The sequence below is a fragment of the Cervus elaphus genome, chromosome 4 (genome assembly GCF_910594005.1).
Source record: "Cervus elaphus chromosome 4, mCerEla1.1, whole genome shotgun sequence".
Classification (NCBI taxonomy): domain Eukaryota; kingdom Metazoa; phylum Chordata; class Mammalia; order Artiodactyla; family Cervidae; genus Cervus; species Cervus elaphus.
In genome coordinates this window covers 46,283,932-46,309,331 of record NC_057818.1, presented here as the reverse complement: position 1 = coordinate 46,309,331, position 25,400 = coordinate 46,283,932, and the positions used below count along the sequence as shown (strand labels likewise).

Below are 25,400 nucleotides of genomic sequence, written 5' to 3'. Positions count from 1 at the left end.
TACATCAGGAACCGGTTGGGCTGCCTGAACCTCGCTGCAGAGAAGGCTGCTTGATGAGGGTGGTTTGTTGCTTTGAGATGATACAACTCCCAGGCTGGGGGAGTGGGGTGGGGAACAGAATCAGCTCAGCAAGATGGTGTAGGCACTCAAAGTTTAGGACCTAAAGCCCATCTCCAACTGGGTAACTCTAAGACTTGTTTCTGTGTTCCTGTGTTTCTCAGTTCTTTGTCTTAGCTCAAGAGAGTTACCTCTCTGAAGAGCCAAGAGTAAAAGACGGACAGCTGGATAATGGGTCCAGCCCTAAAGGAAGAAAGCGGACAACTTGGTGGAAGGATGCTTAAATTCTAAAATGCTTAATCTAGCATCTGTAGACCCCCTCCATTCTAAGGCGCGGTGCTGGGGGATATAAAGGTGATCAAGATATAGTCCTTGACCTCAAGGAACTTGACAGTCCAAGAGGGAAGGACACAAGTGACTCTAGGTGCAATGCCAGAGGATACAAATGAACTGCTGTGGCAGTTCTGAGGACGGAGGGAAAAGTTTTGGAGTCAGGGATAACAGATGATGAGAGATATCGGGGAAGCTTTATTTAAGATGGGTGCTGGGTTCTGAGAACAAAAGTGGAGAGAAGGGCATTTTAGGCATAAGTTAGCATGGGCAGCTGCTTGGAGGAGGGAGTAAAAGGGTATCTTTGGTAAGGAGTTCAGTTTGGCCAGAACATGAGGTATGTTCAAAGGGAGTAAAAGGAAGGAAAAGTTAGAAAGGTGGGTTGAGGCCAGAGCCTGGTAGGCCTTCAGTGACAGTGTAGGGAGTTTAGACAGAATTGGATACGGTGGGAAAAAGCCTGAATTATAAGAGAGGAACCAAGAGCTACAAGGAAAGGAGACAAAGACGAAAGGATAGATTGCTTGGGTGCCACTGCCAATCTCTTGGAGGGACAGGTCCAACCTGTCTCCATCTCAGCTCTGTTTGCATGAAGAACCCCATTGCTGGCTCACCTTTCGAGTGCCCGGGGCAGTATGTGAATTGAGAAATCCAAGGTAAGTGGGGAACAGTCCACACCTCCCCTTCCCAGAGCCCCAGGGGTGGGCAATAGGATCTGGAGGTGAGTCAGTGGGGTGGGGACCCCAGTTCTGCTCAGATCTGCCTCCCTGGGAATATAAAGGGCAAGCCTTGGGTTGCCTTGCCTCAGAGCACCCCAAAGTTGACATCATGAAGATCCCCGTTCTTCCCGCTGTCGTTCTTCTCTCTGTCCTGGCGCTCCACTCTGCTCAGGGGGCAGCCCTGGCCAGCTCTGAGGTGAGCGTGTCACCTGGCTTCTCTTATTAGCTGATTTACTCCTCAGTTTCTTTACCCTCCATCAGTCACTAGAGAAGCGGCTCTTATCTTTGGGCGTTCCCAGGGGCTGAAGGAGCAGCTGGGGCTCTGAGGAAGGGAAGACGGGAGGGAGGAGACAAAGCATTCGTGGGAAGGGGCAGAAAGGCTTATGTTTCTTGCAAAGGATGGTCAAGTGTGGGGTGGAGGCTGGACATCCTGAGAGGGGACAGGGGCTGAGGCTGGTGGTCTGGGTTCACCCACAACTTTTTTAGACCTCAGGAAAACTCCTGAGGTCCCTCTCTTCTCACCTTATCCCACTGTCAGGGGAGAATGCTGGATATGAAAGTTAACAACAGGGCACAGACTCCACTGCGTAGGATGGGAGCAAGTGACTGGGGAGCAAGAGGGCTTGGTGGAGCTTCAGGGGAGGTGGCGTGATCTTGCCCCATCTCAAAAGGGACAGTCTGTATGCCACCTGCCTGCTGCTAAGTGGGAAAAGGTAGCCAGTGTGGCCGGAGTTGAAAAATTTTCCAGAGAACCTGGAAATCTGATTTATGAGCTCTCACTAATTAAAAATGTTTAATTCAAATTGAAAAGCAAACAAGCCAAATTACGATGCGATGTCAACATTAGGGTCTAGCCTGTGGGCTACTGTTTGTGACCTCTGTTGTGGGAAGGAAGGAATAAGCGGGGGATGAAGCCGGGCAGCTGAGTTGGGGAGGGTGACAGGCTGGAGCACTGAGGTCCGGGGATGGGGGCTGGCTACCAGCTGGAGTAGAGAGACGGAGACGGGGACTCTGGTGGCAATCAAGTCACAGAGCAATCCAACCTCCATCAATTAAAGACAGGCAGGGCTCCTCAGAAAGGGGTCCCACCTGCCTGCTAATCTCCCGCGCCCAGCTTTGTGGGTTAAGTGGGGGTGTCTCAGGAACACCCCGAGTCAACCGCAGAACCACACAAGCTAGTTTTTCTTGGGAGGAGTCCTCTTTTCTCCACCCTCTCCTCCTGCTGCCTACAGGGGATGTGGGCTTGGGCTCCGAACTCTCTGTCTCCCACATGCCACCCTCCAATCCCCTTCTTGTCACCTGTACGTCTGTCTACCGTCCACCACTATACTGGGACGGAGCGGGTTAACTGAGGCCCCCCGGGATGGAGAATGGGCCTGGCCTGTGGAGGGCGGCAAGGGGCAGAGAGGTTTTGGGGAACCCCTTCCCCTGATGGAACCCCTTTGCCATCAGGTGATCATTTAGCCCCTTTCTCTTCTTCACTTTCCAGGAAGAAACCACCATTGGTAATTATGCGGCAGGACCCGAGGTAAACCATCTGTTTTCCCCATCTGACTATGAGTTTGTCCCCTATCTCTTCAATGTTCTTCAGTAACTTTCTTAACACCCTGCTTCTTTGCCTAGGCCTTTAATGCCCAGTTCCTGAACATTGACAAGTTGCGATCAGTAAGTTTCATTCTCTAGAGCGGCCTCCACAAACACCCCCATCCTCAAGGAGATTGATGCCTGGGCGGAGAGCTTGCAGGGTTTCCTCGGTCCCTCACTCTTCCCAGAGGGTCAGGGGCTAAGCTCTGTCCTTCCCTGGAAGTGACCCTCTTCTGGTCTCTTTCTCTCTCTGCAAAGGCTTTAAAGAACGATGAATTCCTGAACTGGCACGCTCTCTTCGAGGTAAGAGCTGGGGCGCCCTTTCTCTCCTGATTGTTTTTCCGGATGGGGCAACACACCCTGGTCTAGCCCTTTTGGTGCTTTCCTGGGTTCCAGGAGGGAGTAGCTGTCCCGCTGGAATGCTACCCAGCTGAAGAAAGTTTCCCTGGGAGGCTGTCTTGGCCACACCTTGTTTTCCTAACATGACCCACAAAGACAATCCCTGAAAAGTAAGAAGTTAATCAGTCAAGGGTTTATTCAAATCCCCTCATCCTCCAGGAAGAAAATGAGGTCCTAAGTTGAGTGACTTACCTAAATTTAGAAGGCTAAAGCCAAGAACCTCCCTGGTGGTACAGTGGATAATGCAGGGGGCCTGGGTTTGATCCTTGGTCAGGGAACTAGATCCCACATGCCACAACTAAGACCCAGCACAGTCAAATAACTAAATAAAAAGAAATATTAAAAAAAAAAAGAAGACTAAGTCCGTGGCAGAACCAAAAGTAGAGCCTGTGGTGCGTGATCCCTCACATACTATGTGCCCTCATGCAAATGTCTTCAGTGCTCTGAGCCTCAGTTTCCTCATCTGTGAAGTGGGTATGATGTCAGTACTGAAATCAAAAGATTTGCAAAGACCAAATGAAATCATGCCTGTAAAGTAGTCTGTACAAGCCAAGCACAGCGTACAGACTCAGAAAATATTCATTCTTACTGTATTTATAAGACAATGACACCATCACCACTTTAGAGAACTCTTCAACAAGAGCTTACTGATCCATGTTCACCTGACCTGTAAAACATCACTCTCATTCTCTTTTTCTGTCTTAGTCTATCAAAAGGAAACTTCCTTTCCTCAACTGGGATGCCTTTCCTAAGGTAAGAGGAGGTGGGTATTAGGAGAGAAAGGAGGCTGGGGGTGAAGGAAAAAGCAGAGGATCTGAGCAGGAGAGTAAGGAAAGTGAACGCGGGCTAAACGTTCTTCTGACCAAAGCTAAGTCAGACAAAGACAAATATCACATGATATCACTTATATGTGATATCTAAAAAATGGCTACCAATGAACTTATCTACAAAACAAAAATAGAGTTACTGATGTAGAAAATAAACTTATGCTTGGCAGAGGGTAAGGGAGGGGACTAACATATACACACTACTACAAAGATTGGGACTAACATATACACACTACTACAAATAAAATAGGTAGCTAATAAAGACCTACTGTATAGCACAGGGAACCCTACTTAATACTCTATAATGGTCTATATGGGAAAAGAATCTAAAAAAAGAGTGCATATATGTATATGTAAAACAGATTCACTTTGCAGTACACCTGAAACTAATACAACATTGTAAACCAACTATCTTCCAATAAAAATTTAAACAACAACAACAACAACAAAATAAGTCTAAGGGAAATTGCAGCCACTATAACGCAGAGGAGAATAGGAACTTAGACCAGGGCAGTGAGTCCTCTCTGTCAGAACCCCACCCTATCCTGGGCTTTCTTAGGACCCTGGCTCCCTGTGCCCCAGGGTCTCCAATCTGACTGTAGCCTCTCTCTCTCTCAGCTGAAAGGACTAAGGAGTGCAACTCCTGATGCCCAGTGACCTGCCCCTTTGAGACCCAGCGCTGCTGATGCCACTGAAAAAGAGTGGGCTACTGATCACCATCCTATGATCACCCTTTGCTGCTTCAGTAACTCCAATAAAACGTTTTCCAAACAAACAGCTCTGGCATCTGCATCTCTGTCTTTATCTTACTGGGCTCTGAAAAGGAATTAAGATGTTGTGGGATCCAAGGCTGGTAGGCAGAAATTCTAACTTCTGAGAGGATAGTAAGTAGAAGGGCTTCCCAGGTGACGCTAGTGGTAAAGAACCCGTCTGCCAAGGCAGGAGATGCTGAAGATGTGGGTTCGATCCCTGGGTCGGGAAGATCTCCTGGAAGAGCGCATGGCAACCCACTCCAGTATTCTTGCCTGGAGAATCCCTTGGACAGAGAAGCCTGGCAGGCTATAGTCCCTGGGGTCTCAAAGAGTTGGACATGACTGAGTGTGCGTGTGCACACACATACACACACAGAGTAAGTAGAGAGGGTAGTAAGTAGTGAGACAGGATGAAGTGGGAAGGGCATATCAGGCTGGCAAGAGACACCCTGTGTCTTAGCTCCTTAGCATTGGCTGACATCCTTGAGGAGCATGAAGTGATGAGTGGCTTGGTAAGATCCCCAAGGAAACTAAGCTGCCCCCTGAACATCTGGCACCCTGCCTGACCTGCCTTCTGAGAACCTGAGTCCTCTGGTGGTGGTGTTTTGGTATAACAGAGCTATCTGGGATTCCAGGCTCAGGACCCAGCTTGAATCATGACAGTCCATCTGAAATCCCTTCTTAAAAATTAGGGAGGTTATAACTTTTCCAGTAAGCAGCCTGAAAGTGAAAGTGAAGTCGCTCAGTCGTGTCTGACTCTTTGCAACCCCATGGACTGTAGCCTACCACGCTCCTCCATCCATGGGATTTTCCAGGCAAGAGTACTGGAGTGGGTTGCCATTTCCTTCTCCTCCCAACCCAGGGATCGAACCCAGGTCTCCCGCATTGCAGGCAGGCGATTTACCGCCTGAGTCATCAGGGAAGCCTGAGGTGACACCTAAAAATGGTGCGTTATTCACTTGACCCAGAAAACCCCACAGGATCCTTACTGAAAAAGAACAGATTGTTCTTAAACCAGAAGAGGAGGTTGCACAGAAGAAAAAGATATCCCATAAGAAACTGCAGAAACAAAAACTTATGGCCCAGGAATAAATGTCGCAAAAAATAAATGCAAATAAAAGTAAAAAAAAAATTAGGTAGGTTATAAATAAAGAAAACGAGTGGTGTGACCCTGGGCCATTTTAAGCCTCCTTTCTTTTTCTGTGAAATGAGTGTGGAAATAAACAAGAATGATTAATAACTATCTTGAGGTGTTGTTATGAAGGTCAAATGAGATAAGGTATGTAAAACCCTCTGCACAGGGCCAGGAAAATAGGTCCTCAACAACTGCTTGTTTTCTCCACTCCCCTCCCCTACAACCTTGGGAACTGTGGTAAAGACCCAGATTCATTGTTTACTCGCTTACTCACTCACCCACCCTCCCACCCACCCACCCATCCATCCATCCACCCATTTACCGCAAAGGTCTAGAAGTATGGAATGGATTCAGTTTCGGTTCCTGCAGACATACTCTGTCTGGAATCTGTGCTCTGTGTGGCTGCTGTATGTACTTAAACTGTTGAATTAGTTGGGGTTATTTCTGGTGTCTCTTGGAAACTGGGAAAACGAGACAACAAGGGACCCTCAGTTGGCTTAAATCCAAGTAACAGCTGCTGTCTTTACATAGGACATGGTCTCAGCTAAGTTCCACGTGGCAAATTTCACTTATTTACATTGCCTTTTGCACAGAACTTGCAAACTGTGGCCTGTAGTTTACTTGAAGAAGTAGACTACAAAGGGAAATTAAGCTTGTGTCGTGGGGAGGAAGAACTTCCCTCTATACTCTTAAGTTCTGTGGCTGGCCTAATAATTAAATGGACATGAGACAGGTTAACAGGAGAAAGGCAGATACATTTAATTTGTTTTTACATACACACAGGTATCTTCAGATGGAAAATGAAAACCCAAACTCGTGAGGTCTTAAAGATTATATGGTACACAACTTTCACAAAAACAATGATAAATTGTGGGGATGTGACAAAGCACAGTGGCTTGTACTAGGGACAATAAATCGTGGGACAGTGACTGGGAAGTATGTGAAGGGAACTGGTGGAAGATAAGGGTTATTTTAGTATGTTTGTTTATACAGACTGGAGTCAACTCCCAATCTCTGATGATAAGAATGTTCGTCTCTTCCTGGTACAGGGAGGGTATCTTTCTCAAGGAAAAATTTACAACTCGCTTTCAGGTGTGTATGGGGGATGTCAGAGAGCCCTTCCTGTTATCTGCTATTTAATAAGTGTCCTCAGCTCAAAAATAATCAATAATTAATCATCAAAGCAGGATATTTTAACATGGCATGTTCTGAACACCTTCACTTGGTTCCTGCTTCCAAGGAGCTTAAAGTCTAGATGAGTAAGACATGTAAATGTTGCTTATACCTGTTCTTCTAGTTGACATACACACACAAACAAGAAGCAACTTATAAACAGGATCATTAATGGAAAAGAAAAAATGGAAAACTGGTCAAATGCCACAGTCAATTAAAATACTTAGCAAAGATGGAACACTCACAAATTGGGTGATAGGAAATGGAGTAGGGGAAGAAGAAGGGGAAGTCCTTAAGCTATATTTATTGAGTAGGTTTTAGGGAAGGAGACAAATTGTCATTATGTAGAAGGCAGGAGTCTCTTTGAGATAAAGTAGTTCTCAAAGTGTAGGCCTGGGATCAGTAGCATCCGCACCACATGAGAATTTACAAGAAGCACAAATTCTTGGGCCTCGCCCCAGATCTACTATATTAGAAACTGGGGGTAGAACCCAGAAATTCATATTTAAACAAGCTCTTTAGGTGATTCTAATGGCTTGAGAACCACTGAGAAAGGAATACTGGAGAATGATTAATGCAAAATTCAGGATAGTAGTTATCTCGTAGGTAGAGAGACCATCATGTGACAGGGAAGGTATACATGGAGGCAGTAGGAAGTGACAGAGGCTTCTATTATTAATGTTTTTATTTTTTCCTTAAATATATTGGAGGGGAGGAAAAATAAATCTTTTCCTTCTACTCTTCCAGGTTCTTGACTGGGTCTCTGTAACAAAAGACACGTTAACAGAAGAAAAGCATACAAATTTATCTAGTGTAAGTTTTATGTGACATGGGAGCCTTCACAAATAAGTGAAGGCCTGAAGAAGTCAGGTTTGTCTGTTTTTGTGCTAGGTTTGATGAAGAGTGGGAAGTCATGGTGAAATGGGATAGGACAAATGGGATATGAGCTCAGTAAACTGGGGAAACTTAGGTGTGTTCAGTAATATTCCTCTTGGGGGTCCCTCCATCTTGGAGGCAAGCATGATCTTTTCCGTTGGGTGGAGGGAGGGCACTTCACACATGAGGGTCTTGTGACCTGCTTCTAGGGAAGGTCAGAGAGTCCTTCCTGCATCTATTTTCTTGGATTTCTTCAGCTTGAAATAGTCAATATGCTAAGGCAGTGTATTTGGGGATAGGGCGTACTGAACCCCACCAATAACACACATTTATGTATTTAGTATTGCACAGTAACATTAAGTTGACCGAAAAGTTCGTTCAAGGTTTCCCAAGGATGGCACGGAAAAATCCGAACGAACTTTTTGGACAACTCAATATTTTATTAACACAACACTAATCTGTGAGTGCTGAGGGGTTACAGAGTTAATAAACAGTTTATGAATCTAGGAAGATTGGACTCTGAAGGGAAAAAAAAATGCAGACATGCTTTTGTAAATGCGTGATGTATGTACTCTAGATCAAATGAAATTGCCAAAGATGGACCAACATGGGTGAGATAATTCAGAGGATTCAAAGAACAGAAAACAAGATACCTGTTCTCTCTGGGGAATGTGTAGGATAAGGAAGAAGCTAAGCCATTTCACTCTACATTTCATAGAAACAACAAATGCATTCTGTGTGGACATTATGCTACTCATTAATAGGATGCAGAAATATATGTTGAAATATAGAATAATCTCTAAGATATAGTAAAATGGAAAAAGAAAGTGGCAGAGCAGGGAACAGAATGTTAAAAAAAAAGGATGGTAGCTCTTGTATGTATAAAGTAGGACTTCCCAGGTGGCACGAGTGGTGAAGAACCCACCTGCCAGTGAAGACAGATGCAAGAGACATCTGCAGGGTTTGATCCCTGGGTCAAGAAGATCCCTGGGAAGAGGGCACAGCAACCCACTTCAGTATTCTTGCCTGGAGAATCCCACAGACAGAGGAGCCTGGCAGGCTGCAGCCCATAGGGTCTCACAGAATTGGACACAACTGAAATGACTCAGCATGCAGGCATGCATAAAGTACTTCTAGAATAAAACTCAAGAAGTAACAGTGATCATCTCTGGGGGCTGATGTACTTTCACTGGGTACCCTTCTGGATTTTATGAAAAATTAAAAAAAAATTTTTTTTACCATATGTACTATTATATATTCAAAAAGATAAATTAAAAAAAAACTCTAATAAAACAAATAAATCCACCAAAAAACCTTCTGCATTTTAAGGTATTAGGGCCTAGCTCATGAACTAGTCTGAATAAGCACTTCTTACTGAGTGAATGAAATTTCCCATACATTCACCATACCCTTTTTTTCCCCCCAATTATTTTTATTAGTTGGAGGCTAATTACAATATTGTAGTGGTTTTTGCCATACATTGACATGAATCAGCCATGGATTTACATGTGTTCCCCATCCTGAACCCCCCTCCCACCTCCCTCCCCATCCCATCCCCTGGGTCATCCCAATGCACCAGCCCTGAGCACTTCACCATACCCTTTTGCTACTCAAAGTGTGCTCCTTGGACCAGCAGCATTGGCAACACTTGGCACTTGTGAGGAGGCAGAATTTCAGCCCATCCCAGAGCCAGTGAATCAGAATATGCATGCATTTTAACAAAGACTCTGCTCCCCTCTCCACTGCAGCTCCCGAAAGGATTCAAATTAAGGCACTGTGAAGTCTGAGAAACACTGCCTGAGGCATTATGTTAAGTGCTGTGTAGAATGCTGTCAAGGAGCTTCTAATCCAGTGGAAGATAAAGAAGAAAGTGGTAGAAAGCCCTGGATACCGTTAGAAAAGATGTGCTTAAATTCAGAAGGGAGAAATTTCTTTTCATTCAGGGTAAAAAAACTAGGGGAAATAACTTTGGAGCTAGGCATTGAAGAATTCATAATAGGATTAAAAAAGACCAACAAACTCATTTGTTACCTTTAGAGGCTGCTTGGGAACCAAATTCATTATTCTGAAAACCGCTAAACAAAGGGAATGAACCAAGCATTTATTCTCTTTCCTGTAGGAAATGTACCTCTGGGCAAACAGTTTTTCTTTACACAAGAATTTGAAGCTAATAAATGCAGAAGGATTAACAGAATTATAATATCACCATTTTGCAAAACTTAATAAAATAATGGGTCTAGGCTAGCATCAGTGACTGCTGAAACCATCAGGTGAAACACTGGCAGGGAACTTGAGAAGGCTGGATCAGGCTGACAATCTGTGGACTCATGGATCTATCCAAATACTACAAGAAAGATGAGGAGGCCTGATTCAAGAGGAGAGACAGATCACCATCTATGAAGTATTCTTGCCAACAGTCAACTTCAAATCAAATTAAAACTCTAGCATCCATTGTAGCTCTACCTACCAGTCTGCAGGAAAAAAGAAGTATAGAAGAAGCCGGTAAAGGATTCCAGGGAGAGGAAATCAACAAAATCTCTTGGAATTTCCCATGTTTCTTCAAGGAAAACATTATAGGAAAGGGACTTTCCCTGTACAACAATGTAAATCAGCTTTATGTATGCGTATATCCCCTCCCTCCGGAGCCTCCCTCCCACACACACCCCTTCCCACCGGGAGGTCATCACAGAGCACTGAGTTGAGCTGCTGTGATATACAGCAGCTTCCCACTGGCTATCTATTTTACACATGGGACTGTAAATATGTCAATGTTACTCTCTTAATTCATCGCACCCTCTCCTCCCCCAACTGTGTCCACAAATCAATCCTCTACGTCTGTGTCTCTATTTCTGTCCTGCAAACAGGTTCATTAGTATTTTTTAAAAGTGTACTTTTGGAGCAAGGAGGAGGACCATGGAGGATTCCGCCAGTGGTCAGAGCATAAATGCAGAACTGGTAGCGCAGGACACTGGATTGGGGTTGTTGTAATACAGTGTAGGTGCTGAAGGCTGGAAATGCAGGTTGGGTCAGATGATGGAGGGCCGTGAATACAAGGCTGAGGAATTTCCACTTCATTCCGGGGTCAGTGAAGAGATTCCTGCAACAAACAGCCACAACTGCAACAACAGCCACTCTAATTTGGTTCTTATCACAAGCCAGGTTTCATGCCAAGTGTTTTGCATATATTATCTCAGTTGATCCACATAACAAAGCTATTAGGTTGGTATCATTATCCCCATCTCGCAAATGAAGAGACTGAATCTCAGAGAGATGAGTAATTTGTTTCAGCTCACACAGCCTAAACAGAGCCAGAATTAAACTGGCATGGACCTATGACGTTCCTCTCACTTTAACTGGAGTTGAACAACATTCACTTGCTTTACAGACTGGGGTTCTAAATAAGATTTTCCCAGACAAAATGCTTCCTTTCATAAAAAATGTTTAGAAATCACTGGTGAGTATGATGGGCAGCTGCTGGAGGCATTTAAGGCTTGTAACCTGGTGATTAGAACACATGCTTTAAAATCAGTCAGACCGGGAGGGGGGATCGGGATGGGGAATAAGTGTAAATCTATGGCTGATTCATATCAATGTATGACAAAACCCACTGAAATGTTGTGAAGTAATTAGCCTCCAACTAATAAAAAAATTAAAAAAAAAATTAAAAAAAAAAAATAATAAAAAAAAAAATAATAATAAAATCAGTCAGACCTTGTTTCAAGGGCTTCCCAGGTGGCACAGCGGTAAAGAATCCACCTGCCAATGCAGGAGACACAAGAGATGCGAATTCCATGCTTGGGTCAGGAAGATCCCCTGGAGTAGGAAATGGCAACCCATTCCAGTATTCTTGCCTGGAAAGTTCCATAAACAGAGAAGCCTGGTGGTCTATAGTCCATGCCGTAGTGGAGTCAGACACAACTGAGTGACTGAGCACACACACACACTTCACAAACCATGTGACCTCTGGGTGGCCACCTGCTGGGGCCTCAGTCTCATCATCTGTAAAGTGAGAATAATATCAGTACTTCACAGGAGTTAAGAAACACTCAATAAATATTAGCCTAACATTCATATTAACAAAGGGTAGCTGTTATCATTATGCTCTGTAATGCCAGTCAGCTCATGACCCAGACACAGTTAGAGAGCTAGCATTCACAACAGCACACATTTGCTCTTTCCTAACAGATGAGGAAACTGCTGCTCAGAGAGGTGATGTGACTTTCCCAAAGGCACCCAGAGAGGAAGCAGCAAAGCCACGCTTTGATCCCAGGTTCTGTTAGATTCCCTTCCTGGTGGCTCAGATGGTAAAGAATCTGCCTGCAATGCAGGAGACGGGGGTTCAATTCCTGTGTTGGGAAGATCTCCAGGAGAAGGAAATAGCAACCCACTTCAGTATTCCTGCCTAGAGAATTTCACAGACAAAGGAGCCTGGAGGGCTATAGTCCACAGGGTTGCAAAGAGTCGGACGTGACTGAGCAACTAACACTTTCTGTTAGACTCCAAAGCCTTAGAGCTTTTAATGATTTTAATTTCCTGTCAACGAGACACAAAGAGAGCACCTACCGCATGTAAGATATTGTGTTAGTACTTTACGTTCATGATCTTATTTAATTCTTGCAATTCAATGAAGTGGGTACTATGATCGAGTCTGCTTTATACACAGGAAAATAAAACTCAAAGGGGTAAATCATGGCTGGGTTTAACTTGCTGTCAGTAAAGTTTCTCGTCAGACTCCTGAATGATGAAACCAGGACTGAAGTACAAAGTTGTGGATGCATCCCGTGCACGCCAGCAACTGCTGTCCTAGTATACACGAGAAATGTGCACCTCTAGGCGAAGAGGCGGGTATCAAGATTCTCACAGCAGCAATGCTCATGATAGCTCAACAGTGGAAATCACCGAAATGTCCATCAACAAGAGAACAAATGCATAAAGTACGGTATGTTCATCTGGTCGAACGGTAGGTATCCAGGAGTGAAAATGAGATAGAAATACATAAATCAACCAGGCTGAGGCTAAACAGTTGTTAACTGAAAAATGCAAGGTGCTAAATAATATATTTTATTTACCCTTATACCTCCAAAAGATTATCTTTTCTTTTTTTAAACAATTTTATTTATTTAGGCTGTGCTGGGTCTTCGCTGCTGAGAGGGTTTCCCTCTAGTTGCGGTGAGCGGCGGCTCCTCCCTACTTGCAGGGCACGGGTTTCTCATGGTTTCTCTTACTGTGGGGCACAGGCTCTAGGGCGTGTAGGCTTCAGTAGTTGTGGCTCACTGGGCTCAGTAGTTGTGGTTCCCGGACTCTTGAGCACAGACTCAATAGCTGTGGTGCATGGGCTTGGCTGTTCTGCAGCATGTGGAATCTTCCTGAACCAGGGATTGAACCCGTGTATCCTGCACTGGCAGGCAGATTCTTCACCACTGAGCCACCAGGGAAGCCCCTAAATATTATCTTTTCAACATGTGGCACTGGTCACATTTCAAATGATCAGGAACTACATGTGGGTAGGGGCTACCATTCTGGCCAGTGCAGATCTAGAAGATAATAAACTTATACAACAGCTATAATTTGAAAATTTTTTTTATTGTTATTACTACACTAATTTTCAGACTGCCAGACATCCTCACATTCAAATGCAAATCCAAAACATACTGCTAGATCAAATTTGTTATAGTATTACCTTTGCTATTTCTCTTCTAGGATCTTGGCCATGGTCTTATGTTATGTTATTTGAAAATCAAAAGGAACCCAATTGACTTTTTTTCTCCCCAGTTGACTTTATGAGGCTGAATCACAGTCCATGGGGCTAGTCTATAAATAATCAATCAGGAGTAAATGTACATTTAGAGATGAATTCAAGAAGAAACAGACTTTCTTGAGGTGAACTTTCAAAATAGAGAAGAAAAAAGATATTAGGCAATCCAAGTGACACTGTGTACAAGCCCTGGTATCCTTGTCTTTTGAAGTAAAATGCTGACGCAAGAGTTAATGTTTGGGAAAAGTGAAGATGTAGAAACAAAGAACAGTTGTTGGGCTAAGGAACTGGTAACAATTTAGACTGTAACTCTGCCACATAACAGAATTACCAACTCCCAGTTCCCTGAAAGATACAGATAAAGGCCTGACACAAAATCCTAAGTTGTTTTTACAGGAAGCAGACTCCCTCCAGATGAAAACTGCTGACCACAAGACCATAGACCCTAGACTGGTTGAAACCAGAAGGTTGATGACGCTTGAAACTTCACCTTAATGTCAACCAATGAGCTCAAGCAGTCCATGAGCTGATCACACCCTGCTCCCTGAACACTAGAAAATTCCTTAGCACCCCCTCCAGGGTGAGTCACATGGTCTTCAGGGCTTTAGCCCTCTGTGGCCCCCTTTGCCTGGCAAAGCAATAAAAGCTACTTTTTTCTACTTCATCCAAAACTCTGTCTCTGCATTTCTACTTGGCACTGGTGAGCAGAGGCTGAGTTTCAGCAACGCAAACAAGGGACCATTGATTGAGGAAACTTTATTGTCTAAAAAAATCCGGAACATGTTCTAACCATAAAAACTATCACTGTGTACATCTTGCGTGGGGAGGGGTAATACAAATAAGTAAAGAAACTAATTCAGAAGGGAAAAATCAAAATATAAAGCCTTTTGTTAAATAAATATTGACAAGAAAAAGAAAAATGCAAGTTGCAAAATAATACCTGTAGCGTGAAACCATTAATATAAAGCCTAAAAACATGCAAAGCAATATTATATGTTTATGGGTACATCTACTTACGGTGAAAGTGCCAATACTGGTGGAAAGGATTTTCACTCACTTGAGGATTCTGTTACCTCTGGGAATAGAAGAAAATAGGATCAAGAAAGGTCCAATCAGGCTTCAACTCTGTCTATAATGTTTTAGATATTAAAACAAGACTGAAGCAAGTAGGTCAAAAGGTTAAGATGGATGAAGCTGAGGGACATGTACATCAGGCTTTGTTAGTACAGTTTCTCATATTTTTATGTATGTTTGGGATATTTCATAATAAAATATTATAAAACAACAATAAAGACACATTAATTTCAATCTGCCCAAAGCCATTCAGCCATGAAGGAGTTCTGTGGCTGACCCCATACTCCTCAAGCCATCTCCTAAATACAGTGGTTTTACATACTGGTTTCCTTCATTACAACCCCCTACAACAATGGCACTGTGGGAGGCAGTCCAAGAACTTTGACAGATGAAATATCTTCAGATGCTTCTGAGACGTGAACACGCCACCCTTGACAACATGCCACCCTTGACAACTATCCTCCTATTAAGACTCCCACTGCAATTCCTGACGCCCAACAGATAAACCTATGACAACATTCCTGGGTGCTCCTCCCCAAAACCAATGACAATCCAAACAAACAAAAAGCCCCCAGCCCTCTCCCACTAACAAACCCCTCCCATTCCTCATATGAACCCGAGTCTCCCAGACTGGCGCCTGGAGCAGTGTTCCTCAGCGCCCCCTACTGCAGCTGACCGCTATCACGTCTGCCCTCCTACCAGACCCTGCATCATCATGGATACACAGTCACCTCCCAGGAGCCCTGTAAGCTCCTTCTCTTACGTTAAACCAGATCATGTCATCTTTCCAATTTTGACTCTTCAATGATTCCCCATTACTTTCAGAATAAACCCTATGGACTTTACAAGGGGCCTCATCTCCTACCTCCCCGATTTCCCTTCTCACTCTGATCCAGCCACCTAGCCCCTCTGGAGCTCCTCCAGACTGGCCTAACTGCTCCCTCTACCACATGACTCATTCCCCACTTCTCTTGCTCCCTCACTTCATTCAACTTTCTTGAGATAACACCTCTCTGTGAGACCTTTCCAGTCTGATCACCTCACTTAGAGGGTCATATGCCTTTTTTTTTTTTAATTACAATTGTTTATTTAGACTGATGCTATTTTTTTTTCCATTTATTTTTATTAGTTGGAGGCTAATTACTTCACAATATTGTAGTGGGTTTTGTCATACATTGACATGAATCAGCCATCACATGCCCTTTTGATCTTTCAATTCTGCTACATATTTTGTTATAGCATTTATCACTACCAGAAACATCTCTATTAATTTTTACAATCTTTATAATACTCACTGCACTCTCCAATACAGCTATCCACTGTCCACATGTGACTATGGAGCCCTTGAAATGTGACTAGTCCTGAGATATGGGGCAATGTAAAACACACACATTGAATTTTAAAGACATTACAAACAAGAAAAAAGAATATAAATATTTCACTAATATTTTGACTTTATATGTTGAATATTTTCGATATCTTTGGTTACAGAAAATATATTAATATTTATTTCACTTGTCTTACTTTTTCAAAGTGTGGCTATTGGAAACTTTTAAATTACATATGTGGCTCATATTCTATTTCTTAGATAGAGCTAGAAGAAGGTCAGTCCCATGAAGACAGGAACTCTTTTGCTTCCCATTGTATCCCTCTCACAAAGTGCCTGGCACAGAGAAAGTACTCAATAAACACTTGTGAATTGAATGAAGGACCAGTCTCCTTGTCCATGCCTAAGCTTTCATCTGATTATGCACAATCAAGCCTCCTTCTGAGTCTGCCAAACAATTACTTCTCTTCACACATTCCTTCTGAGAACTCCCTCTCCAAGGCCCCACACCATCCTGGCCCTACTGTAAAGGCCTCAACACCTCCCACAGCATGAACCTCCCTAAATACTATTCTTTCACTCTCTCTCTAACAGGTGAGGAAACCCACCTTAATAATCCCCAGTGCTAGGACTTCCCTCGTGGTCCAGTGGTTACAATTCCACGCTCCCAATGCAAGGGGCCCAGGTTCAATCCCTGGTCAGGGAACTAGACTCTACATGTCACAACTAAGACTTTGCATGACACAGCTAAATATTGTGCATGCTGCAACTAAAAATCCCATGTGCCATAATGAAGACTGAAGAGCCAGAGTGTGGCAACTAAGACTTGGCACAGCCCCCCAAAAAAAGTCCCCCGGTGCCTCTCATGTGATTCTCTGCATGCCTTAAAAAATGTGTTGTCATGGGTCACTGTGATCATCTCAACCAGAAACCTTCCTCCCCTCTCAGCTCAGACCCCACCATGACAAACCTCTCTTCCTACACATAACACTCCTCATCATACTCTTTCCTAGTGTAGCACCAGGGATCAACGTCCATCTAGAGTTGGTGACCTGATGAAAAGATCCCTCAAGACTTTTGATTATGACAGATCCCCCTTATAATTGGGATAATCTTCCTCATTAATTCCTAACAGAACATCTGGGGCTCCTCCCCTATGTAAGCAGGAGCCAGGAAAACGAACTTTTGACTCCTTAAATTACCTCTAAATCAGATTATTCAGAGTTACAGAGACAGGCTGACTAGATTAAGAAACCAAGGTCTATTCACCATACAACTTAAAAATAGTGTCCCATTACCAGGCCACCTTGTTATTTCTCATAAATCAAATCGTCTGCCTATCATACTGTTCAGGATGTATTTTCGTATTGTATAGCTCATTCAATGTAAATCTTTATGACATGGCATGATTTTGGAAACACATTTTACTTTGGCTTTGATTCATTTTTCAATACACCCCAGAGGAGGGCTTCCCAGGTGGCGCTAGTGGTAAAGAATCTGCCTGCCAGTTCAGGAGAAGCAAGAGACATCCCAGGTCCGGAAGATCCCCTGGGGAAGGGAATGGCTACCCACTCAAATATTCTTGCCTGGAAAATTCCTCAGACAGAAGAGCCTGGTGGGCTACAGTCCACGGGGTCGCAAAGAGTTGGACACGACTGAGTACCAGTGCTCACCAACCAATCATACCCCAGAGAAACCTCCCAAGTTCTCTCCTGATCTGAGAGAAGCCCAGTCCAGCTCCCTCCCTGCAAAGAACCTGCCCAGGAATAAACCCTCCTCCCCTCCGGGCCCAAATTTACAGTTCTTACTATTCCCAGTGGAAAAATCAATGTCCAGTTCTGACTTGGCTTCGAACACCAATGCTAACTCCTCTTCTGGCTGCCCCAGCTCCACGGCCAGGGCAGGATGCCAAGCGTCAAGAAAAGGACTCTGGCGCCCCTTCCTCTGCTCTTTCCAGCCCACTTCCGGTTAAGACCCTGATGCTGACCATTTACCACACCTGTTTCTGACTTTTAAGCTTCTGACCGCATCCCCATTTCTCACTTGAAGGGCATTGGCACACTGAGAGAGGTACGGAAAAGGCAGGAAAGCTGAGACACAGTTTGAGGGACACTGAGGCCCAGTTTTGAAGTGTGAACTTTCGAATCCCCAAATTTTGAGGCAAGAGCTGAGATCTTCAGAACCCAGAAGGCAGAATGGAAGGATGGAAAAGGAGTACCAAAAATAAATAAATAAATAAATAAAGCCATAATATTTCTCTGTTTTAAAAACAATAACATGCTGAGGTAATATATTTTGAACATGTTGAGTTAAATAAAATATATTGTTAATGTTAATTTTTTTTTTTTTTTTTACTTCTTATAATGTGGCTATTAACAATTAAAAATGGCTTACATTGTATTTCTGTCACACAGTGCTGGAGTTAATAGAAGGAAACATTGCAAAGCTTTTAGCCCAGTGACTGGCAAACCATAAATGTCTGATAAATTTTCTAAGGGCTTCCCTGGTGGCTCAGATAGTAAAGAATCTGCCTGAAATGCAGGAGACCAGGATTTAATTCCTAGGTCGGGAAGATCCCCTGGAGAAGGAAATGGCAACCCACTCCAGTATTCTTGCCTGGAGAATTCTATGGTGGGATACAGTCCATGGGGTCTCTAGGAGGTGGACACAACTGAGTGACTAACAAGTTCTCTAAACACACTTTGAAACATATTGCTTCCCTGTGAAAAGTTTTCTCTTGGTTATTGAGTATGTAACCATGAAGAAATAGAACTGCCCTGGAGTGCTCAGCTCTAACTGGGGAGACACTCAATAGGTAAGTGAACACAGGAAGAAGACAGTTTCAGGTGATGATAAATACACACTGGAAAAGAAACAAAATGGGGCAGTGGAACAGCAGGAATTGGCAGTGTCTCTTTAATTAAAGAGTCAGGGAGTCTCTATGAGCTGGTAGCATCTGAGCTGAGACCAGAATGATTTACAAAGGAGCTGGCCATAAAGGCCTGGGGGCAGGAGTTCCAGGCAGATGGAACAGACTCTGTAAAAACCTTGAAGTAAGAATGAGGGTTCTATAGTTAGGGAACAAAAATAAGCTCTTGTGCTCAGGAAAAAGTAGAAAATGAGCCTGCACAGTGGAGGTGTGGTGGCTGGCAGGTTACAAGGGCCCCAAAGGCTGTGATCATTGAAGTGTGACAGGGAACTTTTGTGGCCACCTCCACCCAGTTCTTGCAGAGAATCAAGCCCTGACACTCTAAGGCATCCATTGCATGTTGTGAATTAGGTCATTTCCTATTGTATTAACAAAAGAATGGTATTAGCCAGTATCACCCTTTGGAAAACTGAGAAAACACTCACTCATACCATTCTCTGCAGGGCTTAATTTCTCCTCTAAGATCCTGAGAAAGGATGCATGAGAGGATATTTAGCAACAGCACTCTGACTGCAGTGTAGAGAGTGGATGGGATGGGACTTGAGGCAGAAATGGAAGCCTTGCGATCAGTGAGCAATCTTTTGCAGTGGCTCAGATGGGAGATGGAGGTAACTTCCACTGGTGCTGCAGAAGCTGGTTAGTGAGAAGTGAGTACGTATTTTGGAAGCTGGAACCAACTGGAACCAATGGACTAGACATGGAGAAAAAGGAGAGACTAGAAAGAGTCAAGGATAACTACTGAGTTTTTGGTTTGAGCAACTGGGTGGATGCCAGTGCCATGTATGATGATTTGAATTCTAGTTCCAATTCTGCTGGGTGGTTCTGGGCAAGTAAGTGACTTATTCTCTGCTGAGCCTCAGTTTTCCCATATGTAAAATGGGGGTTGCCATGGAGATTTGATGAGATCTTGAACAGAAAGCACAGGTCTGGCCTACGGTAAGCACTTAAACTGCTGTTATTATCATCATGATCATTATTGCTCAATCAGCACTCCGGAGCAGGTAAAAGCAGGCTCTGAAACCAGTCAGACATGAGCAGAGTCCCTGCATTGCTATGCAACATTTGCAAGATCAATCCATATCTCCGAACTTCAGGTTCTTCATCTGTAAGAGGGTTTAACAATAATATCCTCCCTCCAGACACAGCTGTGAGGAGTCGGTGAGTTTTGAATATGAAGTGCTTAGCATGGGACATAGTACATAGCAACTGCTCAGTAAACGAGGCCTAAATGCTAGAGTAATTTGACTTTTCTTCTGTGTGTGTGTTTGGGGAGCACATATGTGCTCATTGGGAAAATGCAAACAGTACAGAATTATGTAAAGTAGCAGATGAAAGCTGACCCTTCCCCAACTCCCTAAGGAACCACTGCTGGTTGTTGCATAGCCTTTCCTGATTTCAGATTTTTGTGCCTGTATGCACAAATGTTCTGCTCTTCTTTGAGAGGCAGGATAAAACTTGATGGCTGAGAGTTCAGGCTCCAGAGTCACACAGACCTGGCTTCTAGTCCTACCTCTGCCACTTTGCTATGAGATATTGGGCAAGTGATTTATCAATCTAAAATCCAGTTTCCCTTTTTGTAAAAACAAAAGCCATCGCAGTACTGACATTGTGGTTTGGGAAGGAGTTGCTAAAGAGTGAGTGCAGAGGAATTAGCACTGTGACTGCTAGGCCACAGTGGGTATCAAGGTCTTGGGACACTTAGCTGCTACTGTTATATATACTTATTTTATTAATAACATAATGGATGATACTGTTTTCTTTATGCTTTTGGAGAGCTTTAATTCCTATCTTTTTTAATGCTCTTTTGCAATTGTCTCTTCCTTCCTTCCTTTCTTCTTCACTTTAGAAAGTTTTAATTTCCCGAGACTTCTCTGGTGGTCCAGTGGCTAAGACTCTGTGCTCCCAATGAAAGGGCCGCAGGTTTTGATCCCTGGTCAGGGAATTAGATCCCACATGCTGAAACTAAGAGTTTGTATGCCACACCCAGTACAGACAAATAAATAAATAATAAAACATTTTTTTAAAAAAGAAAGTTTTATTTCCCTTCTTTAAGTCGAGGTAAAATTGGTATATACCATTATATAAATTTCCAGTGTATACTATTATAATTTGACATCTGTATACACAGCAAAGTGATCACCACCAAAGGTCTAGTTACCATCTATCATTGTGCAATTGATCCTGCATCTGTTTTTGTAATTTAGTAAGATGTGTTAAGCCTCTGGACACTGATTCGATCTCTGGTCTGAGAAGATCCCACAAGCGGGGGAAACAGCTAAGTCCATGCACCACAGCAATTGAGCTTATGCTCTAGACCCTGGGAATTGCAACCATTGAGCCCATGCTCCACAACTGCTGAAGCCCATGCCCTAAGAGCCCATGCTCTGCAACAAGAGAAGCCACCACGATGAGAAGCCCGAGCACCGCAACTAGAGAGTAGCCCCTGCTCATCGCAACGCAGCGAGAGAAGAGCCGGTGCAGCCAAAATAAGTAAATATAAAATAATTTTTTTTAAAAGATGTCTTGAGCCTTTTGTCACGCCACAACTCATCAAGATTTGATGCGGTGTTAAGGAGGTGGACCCCTTGTTAACTCCTCATCCTTAAGTTTCTGCTTCTGAGAGATTCCTGGCTGCATGTGAGTAACAGAGGCCAGGACTGCAGCATGCCAGGCTTTCCTGTCCTCTGCTATCTCCCGGAGTTTGCCCAGGTTTTGGAGGCAGGTAGTAACCTTGTCTACCCAGGAGGTGGCAGGCAGAGTCCAAGAGAAGACAGCAAGTAGCACAAGGAAAGTGTGAGACCTCATAGCCTTTTATCTCTCTGACCTGTGCCTTTGGAACTTGTCTGAAGTTGCATCTTGTCTCCCTTAAGGGGGCCATGGCTTCTACTTTCACTTTTCCCTGGGGAGCCTCAGGCAGCATTCAGACTGTCTAGAGGCTAAGCCAGTCTTAGATCCCAAGATAGTGATGTCATGTTTTATAGAATTGGCTGTCTAGGGTATTTTGTAACTGGCTTTATCATTGTAATATGGTTTTTCTTTTCATCTCCTTTCACTCCCACCACCTTTCTTTCTTTTTTTTTTTTTTAAAGAGTCTACTGGTAGATGGTTATTCTCTTCCCACCACTCTCCCACCATACACATACTGCTTTTACATTCTGGGACTTTTTCTCTCTCCTTTGAGCATCTAACTCCCTACTCCCACCCCAGTACCAATCTTTTCTCTATTCTCTACTAATTCCAATAGTCCCACTTTTCTCCTTTCTCTGCTCCAGCCATGTCACAAAACTCAGACATTCTGTTTGCTCAAAGGCCCTTGGGTTACTTACCCACATCTGTACCTGTTTTCCTCTTTGTGAAACAACTTGTTTTGGATTCTTGAGAACTATTTCCTTGGGAAGTGCCAAGCCTTAAGAGTCTTATTTGCAAACAAAATGGCAGGAGGGGCCAGACCAATGACAGCAACATGGGGTCAAAGATCAGGAACAAGGTTGGTGATTTCTTTGGCATAGGGTAGTTCTCGGCAAGAGTCACAACTGTATTAGGGCCAATAATAATTTGCTTCTTATCTGGTCCACGGACTGGTGTTGGGATCAAATGAGGTAAGATTCTGAAAGCACTCTGTAACATGTAAAGCACCTTATAACCTGTTACATATCCTTAGTCTGCAAAATCACCCACCCCGTGACAAGAAGAACACACGATAAAAAGTCAAGAGACCTGGTGGCTCTGCTACCACCATGTTGAGAGTGAGTAGCAAGTTTCCTTCTCCAGAAAATTGATTCGGTCATTTGTTGAACACCCACCTATGTCAAGAATGGTTCTGGATGCTGGGGATGTGCAGGTGAACAAAACAAGTTATCCTGGAACCCACAATCAAGAGGGGAAGACAGGTAACAAACAAGTAAACAAACAAATAACAATAATAAAAAGAAATACTTGCTGATGGTAGATTGAATACCCATGTTTCCATCGGTTCCTTCCTGAGATCACACCATAGTGACAATAAAGAGATCTTTTTGAAAGGCACTAGACTTAGGAGAACAGGGAGAAGAAAGGAAGGTGCAACGCTGCCAGAATTTTGGAAGCTGGAAAGCAGATGAATGACAGTGTGCTCAGTCATGTCCAACTCTTTGCGACCCCAGGGACTGTAGCCCACCAGGTTCCTCTGCCCATTGAATTTTCCAGGCAAGAATACTGGAGTGAGTTGCCATTTCCTCTTCCAGGGAATCTTCCTAACTCCGGGACTGAAACTGAATCTCTTGTGTCTCCTGCATTGGCAGGCTGATTCTTTACCACTAATGCCACCCGTAACTGGTAACTGATTTGTCAGACCTATGAAAAGTTGAATCCCAAACCAGCAGTGGGAAAAGCCAAGACTCAACCAAGCTTCTACTGCTGAGCCCACGGAAAGCTCACAAACTGGCGGGAAGCGGTGCCTCTGGGGATGAAGGACAAGCTAACATAAGGAAGCTCAGCTGAAAGTTTATTTGAAAAGAACCCCCAGATCTCTTCCCCAGTTTTTTGATGCAAGGCAGCTGCCCCCCACACAGGGAAAGACTGAAGTTTTATTCTCTGGAGAGGAGAGCACAGAGAGTCCTTGGGATGTGGGGCATCAGAGACAGTAGGAAGAGGGAGCAACATGAAGTACATCAGAGATTAAAGGAATGGTACATATTGAGACCGCTCACCTGTCTTTCCATTTGAATCCTAAATTTCTGGCAATCTGACTTTCACCTTCCAGGCAGGAGATTAGAAGAATCTTTCCTGGAAAATTTGATCAGCCCAAGAAGAAATTGACGTCACAAGTTCCCTAACTAAATGACCCAGCTGAATCACCCTCCAGTGAAGCCTGACTCATGTGTTCACAGCTTCCACTCATTACCTAGTACCTACGGAAGGCAGCCTCCAAGACAGCCCCAGTGACCCCACCTCCTTGTATTCACACTCTTGTATAATTCACTTCCCCTTTCAAAATGAGCTGAGAAAAAATAATGGAAGATCAATTTGAAGGTCAAGTTTATAAAAAAGACTGGCTTCCTTCTTGTCCTCTCATGCTTTCTTGCTTGCTCTGGTAGAGGCCAGCTGTCCTTCAGAGAGGTAAGAAACTGATGGAGACCTCCAGCCCATGGCCAGCAAGGAACTGAAGCCCTCAGAACAGAAGACATCAAGGAACTTAATTCTGCCAATAACTGCATTTTTATTGTGAATATTTTCAAATATAATCAAAAGTAGAGGGAATAGTACAATAGAATCTCATCCATCACCCAGATTCAACACTTAGGGAGATTTTGCCATGTTTTCATTCATTTTTTTTTCTTTTCTGCCTTTAAAGCAACCTTTTTTCTTTTTCTTTTCTGCCTAGACAACATTATTTTTATATACTTTTTTTATATCTCAAAAATGTTAGTCTCCTTCTTTCTCTTCAAGATGAGCAGACAATCAAGGATTGCCAGATGTATGATGACAACTTCTGACATAAAAGATTGAGGCCAGCACTTTAAAAAGTAACTTGGAACAGGGAGATGAAAATATCTTAAAGAGATCAGAGTGGATAAATAAAAGTCAGAAATAAAAAGTCAAGAATAAAAGTCAGGAATAAAGTCAAGAATAAAAGAGAGTCCTTGGATATGAAAAGTGATAGCAAAAGGAAACAGAAAGTCTGAGAGATAAACTTGAGGAAATCTCATGGAAAGTAAGGCAAAAAGATGGAGAGATGAAAAAAAAGATGGAATGAAGGAATATGGAGGAGAAGGAAAAATTAGTGGGCCAGGCTAAGAGGTCCAAAATCCCCCCAAATAATAGGAGTTCTAGAAAGAGAAAAGAGAAAATGAAGGCAAGGAAATAATCACAAAATGTTTTAAGAGAATTTCCCCAAACCGAAGGATATTATTTTGCAGCTTGAAAGAAACCAAGTGCCTAGTGCAGTGGGTGAAATTTTAGAATAATTGTGAGAAAGGTAAAGGAACTTACAAGCTTCCACTGAAAAAAAGATAGATCATAAACATGGAATCAGAAATAGGAATGCCTTGGGAATTTTCAACAAGACTGGGAGCCAGATGGCAATATGGCTTGAAAGTTCTGAAGGAAAATTGTTTTCAATCTAGAATTCCACATACAGCTGATATTAGTGAAGAATGCAGGTAGACTGAAGACATTTTTAGACATGTGGAGTCTCAAAACATTTATTATTTTCTAGAGAAGCTGTTACTGGGCTTCCCTGGTGGCTCAGTGGTAAAGAATCTGCCCGCCAATGCAGGAGACGTGGGTTTGATCCCTGGATCAGGAAGATCCTTTGGAGAAGGAAATGGCAACCCACTTCAGTATTCTTGCCTGGGAAATCCCATGGACAGAGGAACCTTGTAGGCTATAGTCCATTAAGGTCACAAAAGAGTTGGACATGACTTAGTGACTAAACAACAACCACAATAACAGAGAAGCTGTGAGAGGACATAAACCAAGGAAGAGA

At 43.4% G+C, this 25,400-nt stretch overlaps 1 protein-coding gene and 1 long non-coding RNA gene across 3 annotated transcripts; one reads left to right on the top strand and one right to left on the bottom strand.

Moving 5' to 3' along the window:
* Positions 1-1,166: 1,166 nt before the first annotated feature.
* On the top strand, positions 1,167-4,688 carry LOC122688300 (keratinocyte differentiation associated protein). Of its 2 annotated transcripts, XM_043894212.1 has the most exons (6): positions 1,167-1,299; positions 2,593-2,631; positions 2,727-2,768; positions 2,946-2,990; positions 3,792-3,839; positions 4,532-4,688. In XM_043894212.1, exons 1-6 carry the CDS (start codon positions 1,213-1,215, stop codon positions 4,568-4,570), a joined length of 300 nt encoding a protein of 99 aa, XP_043750147.1. In that variant the 5' UTR covers positions 1,167-1,212; the 3' UTR covers positions 4,571-4,688. The 2 variants fall into 2 exon arrangements, with proteins under 2 accessions (XP_043750147.1, XP_043750153.1); XM_043894218.1 differs by lacking the exon at positions 2,727-2,768.
* Positions 4,689-11,744: 7,056 nt separating this feature from the next.
* On the bottom strand, positions 11,745-17,935 carry LOC122688441. Its single transcript, XR_006339459.1, has 3 exons — positions 17,814-17,935; positions 14,622-14,679; positions 11,745-11,848 (listed from the first exon to the last, which is right to left on the bottom strand). It is a non-coding gene; the product is annotated as an uncharacterized LOC122688441 (long non-coding RNA).
* Between the last annotated feature and the right edge of the window lie 7,465 nt (positions 17,936-25,400).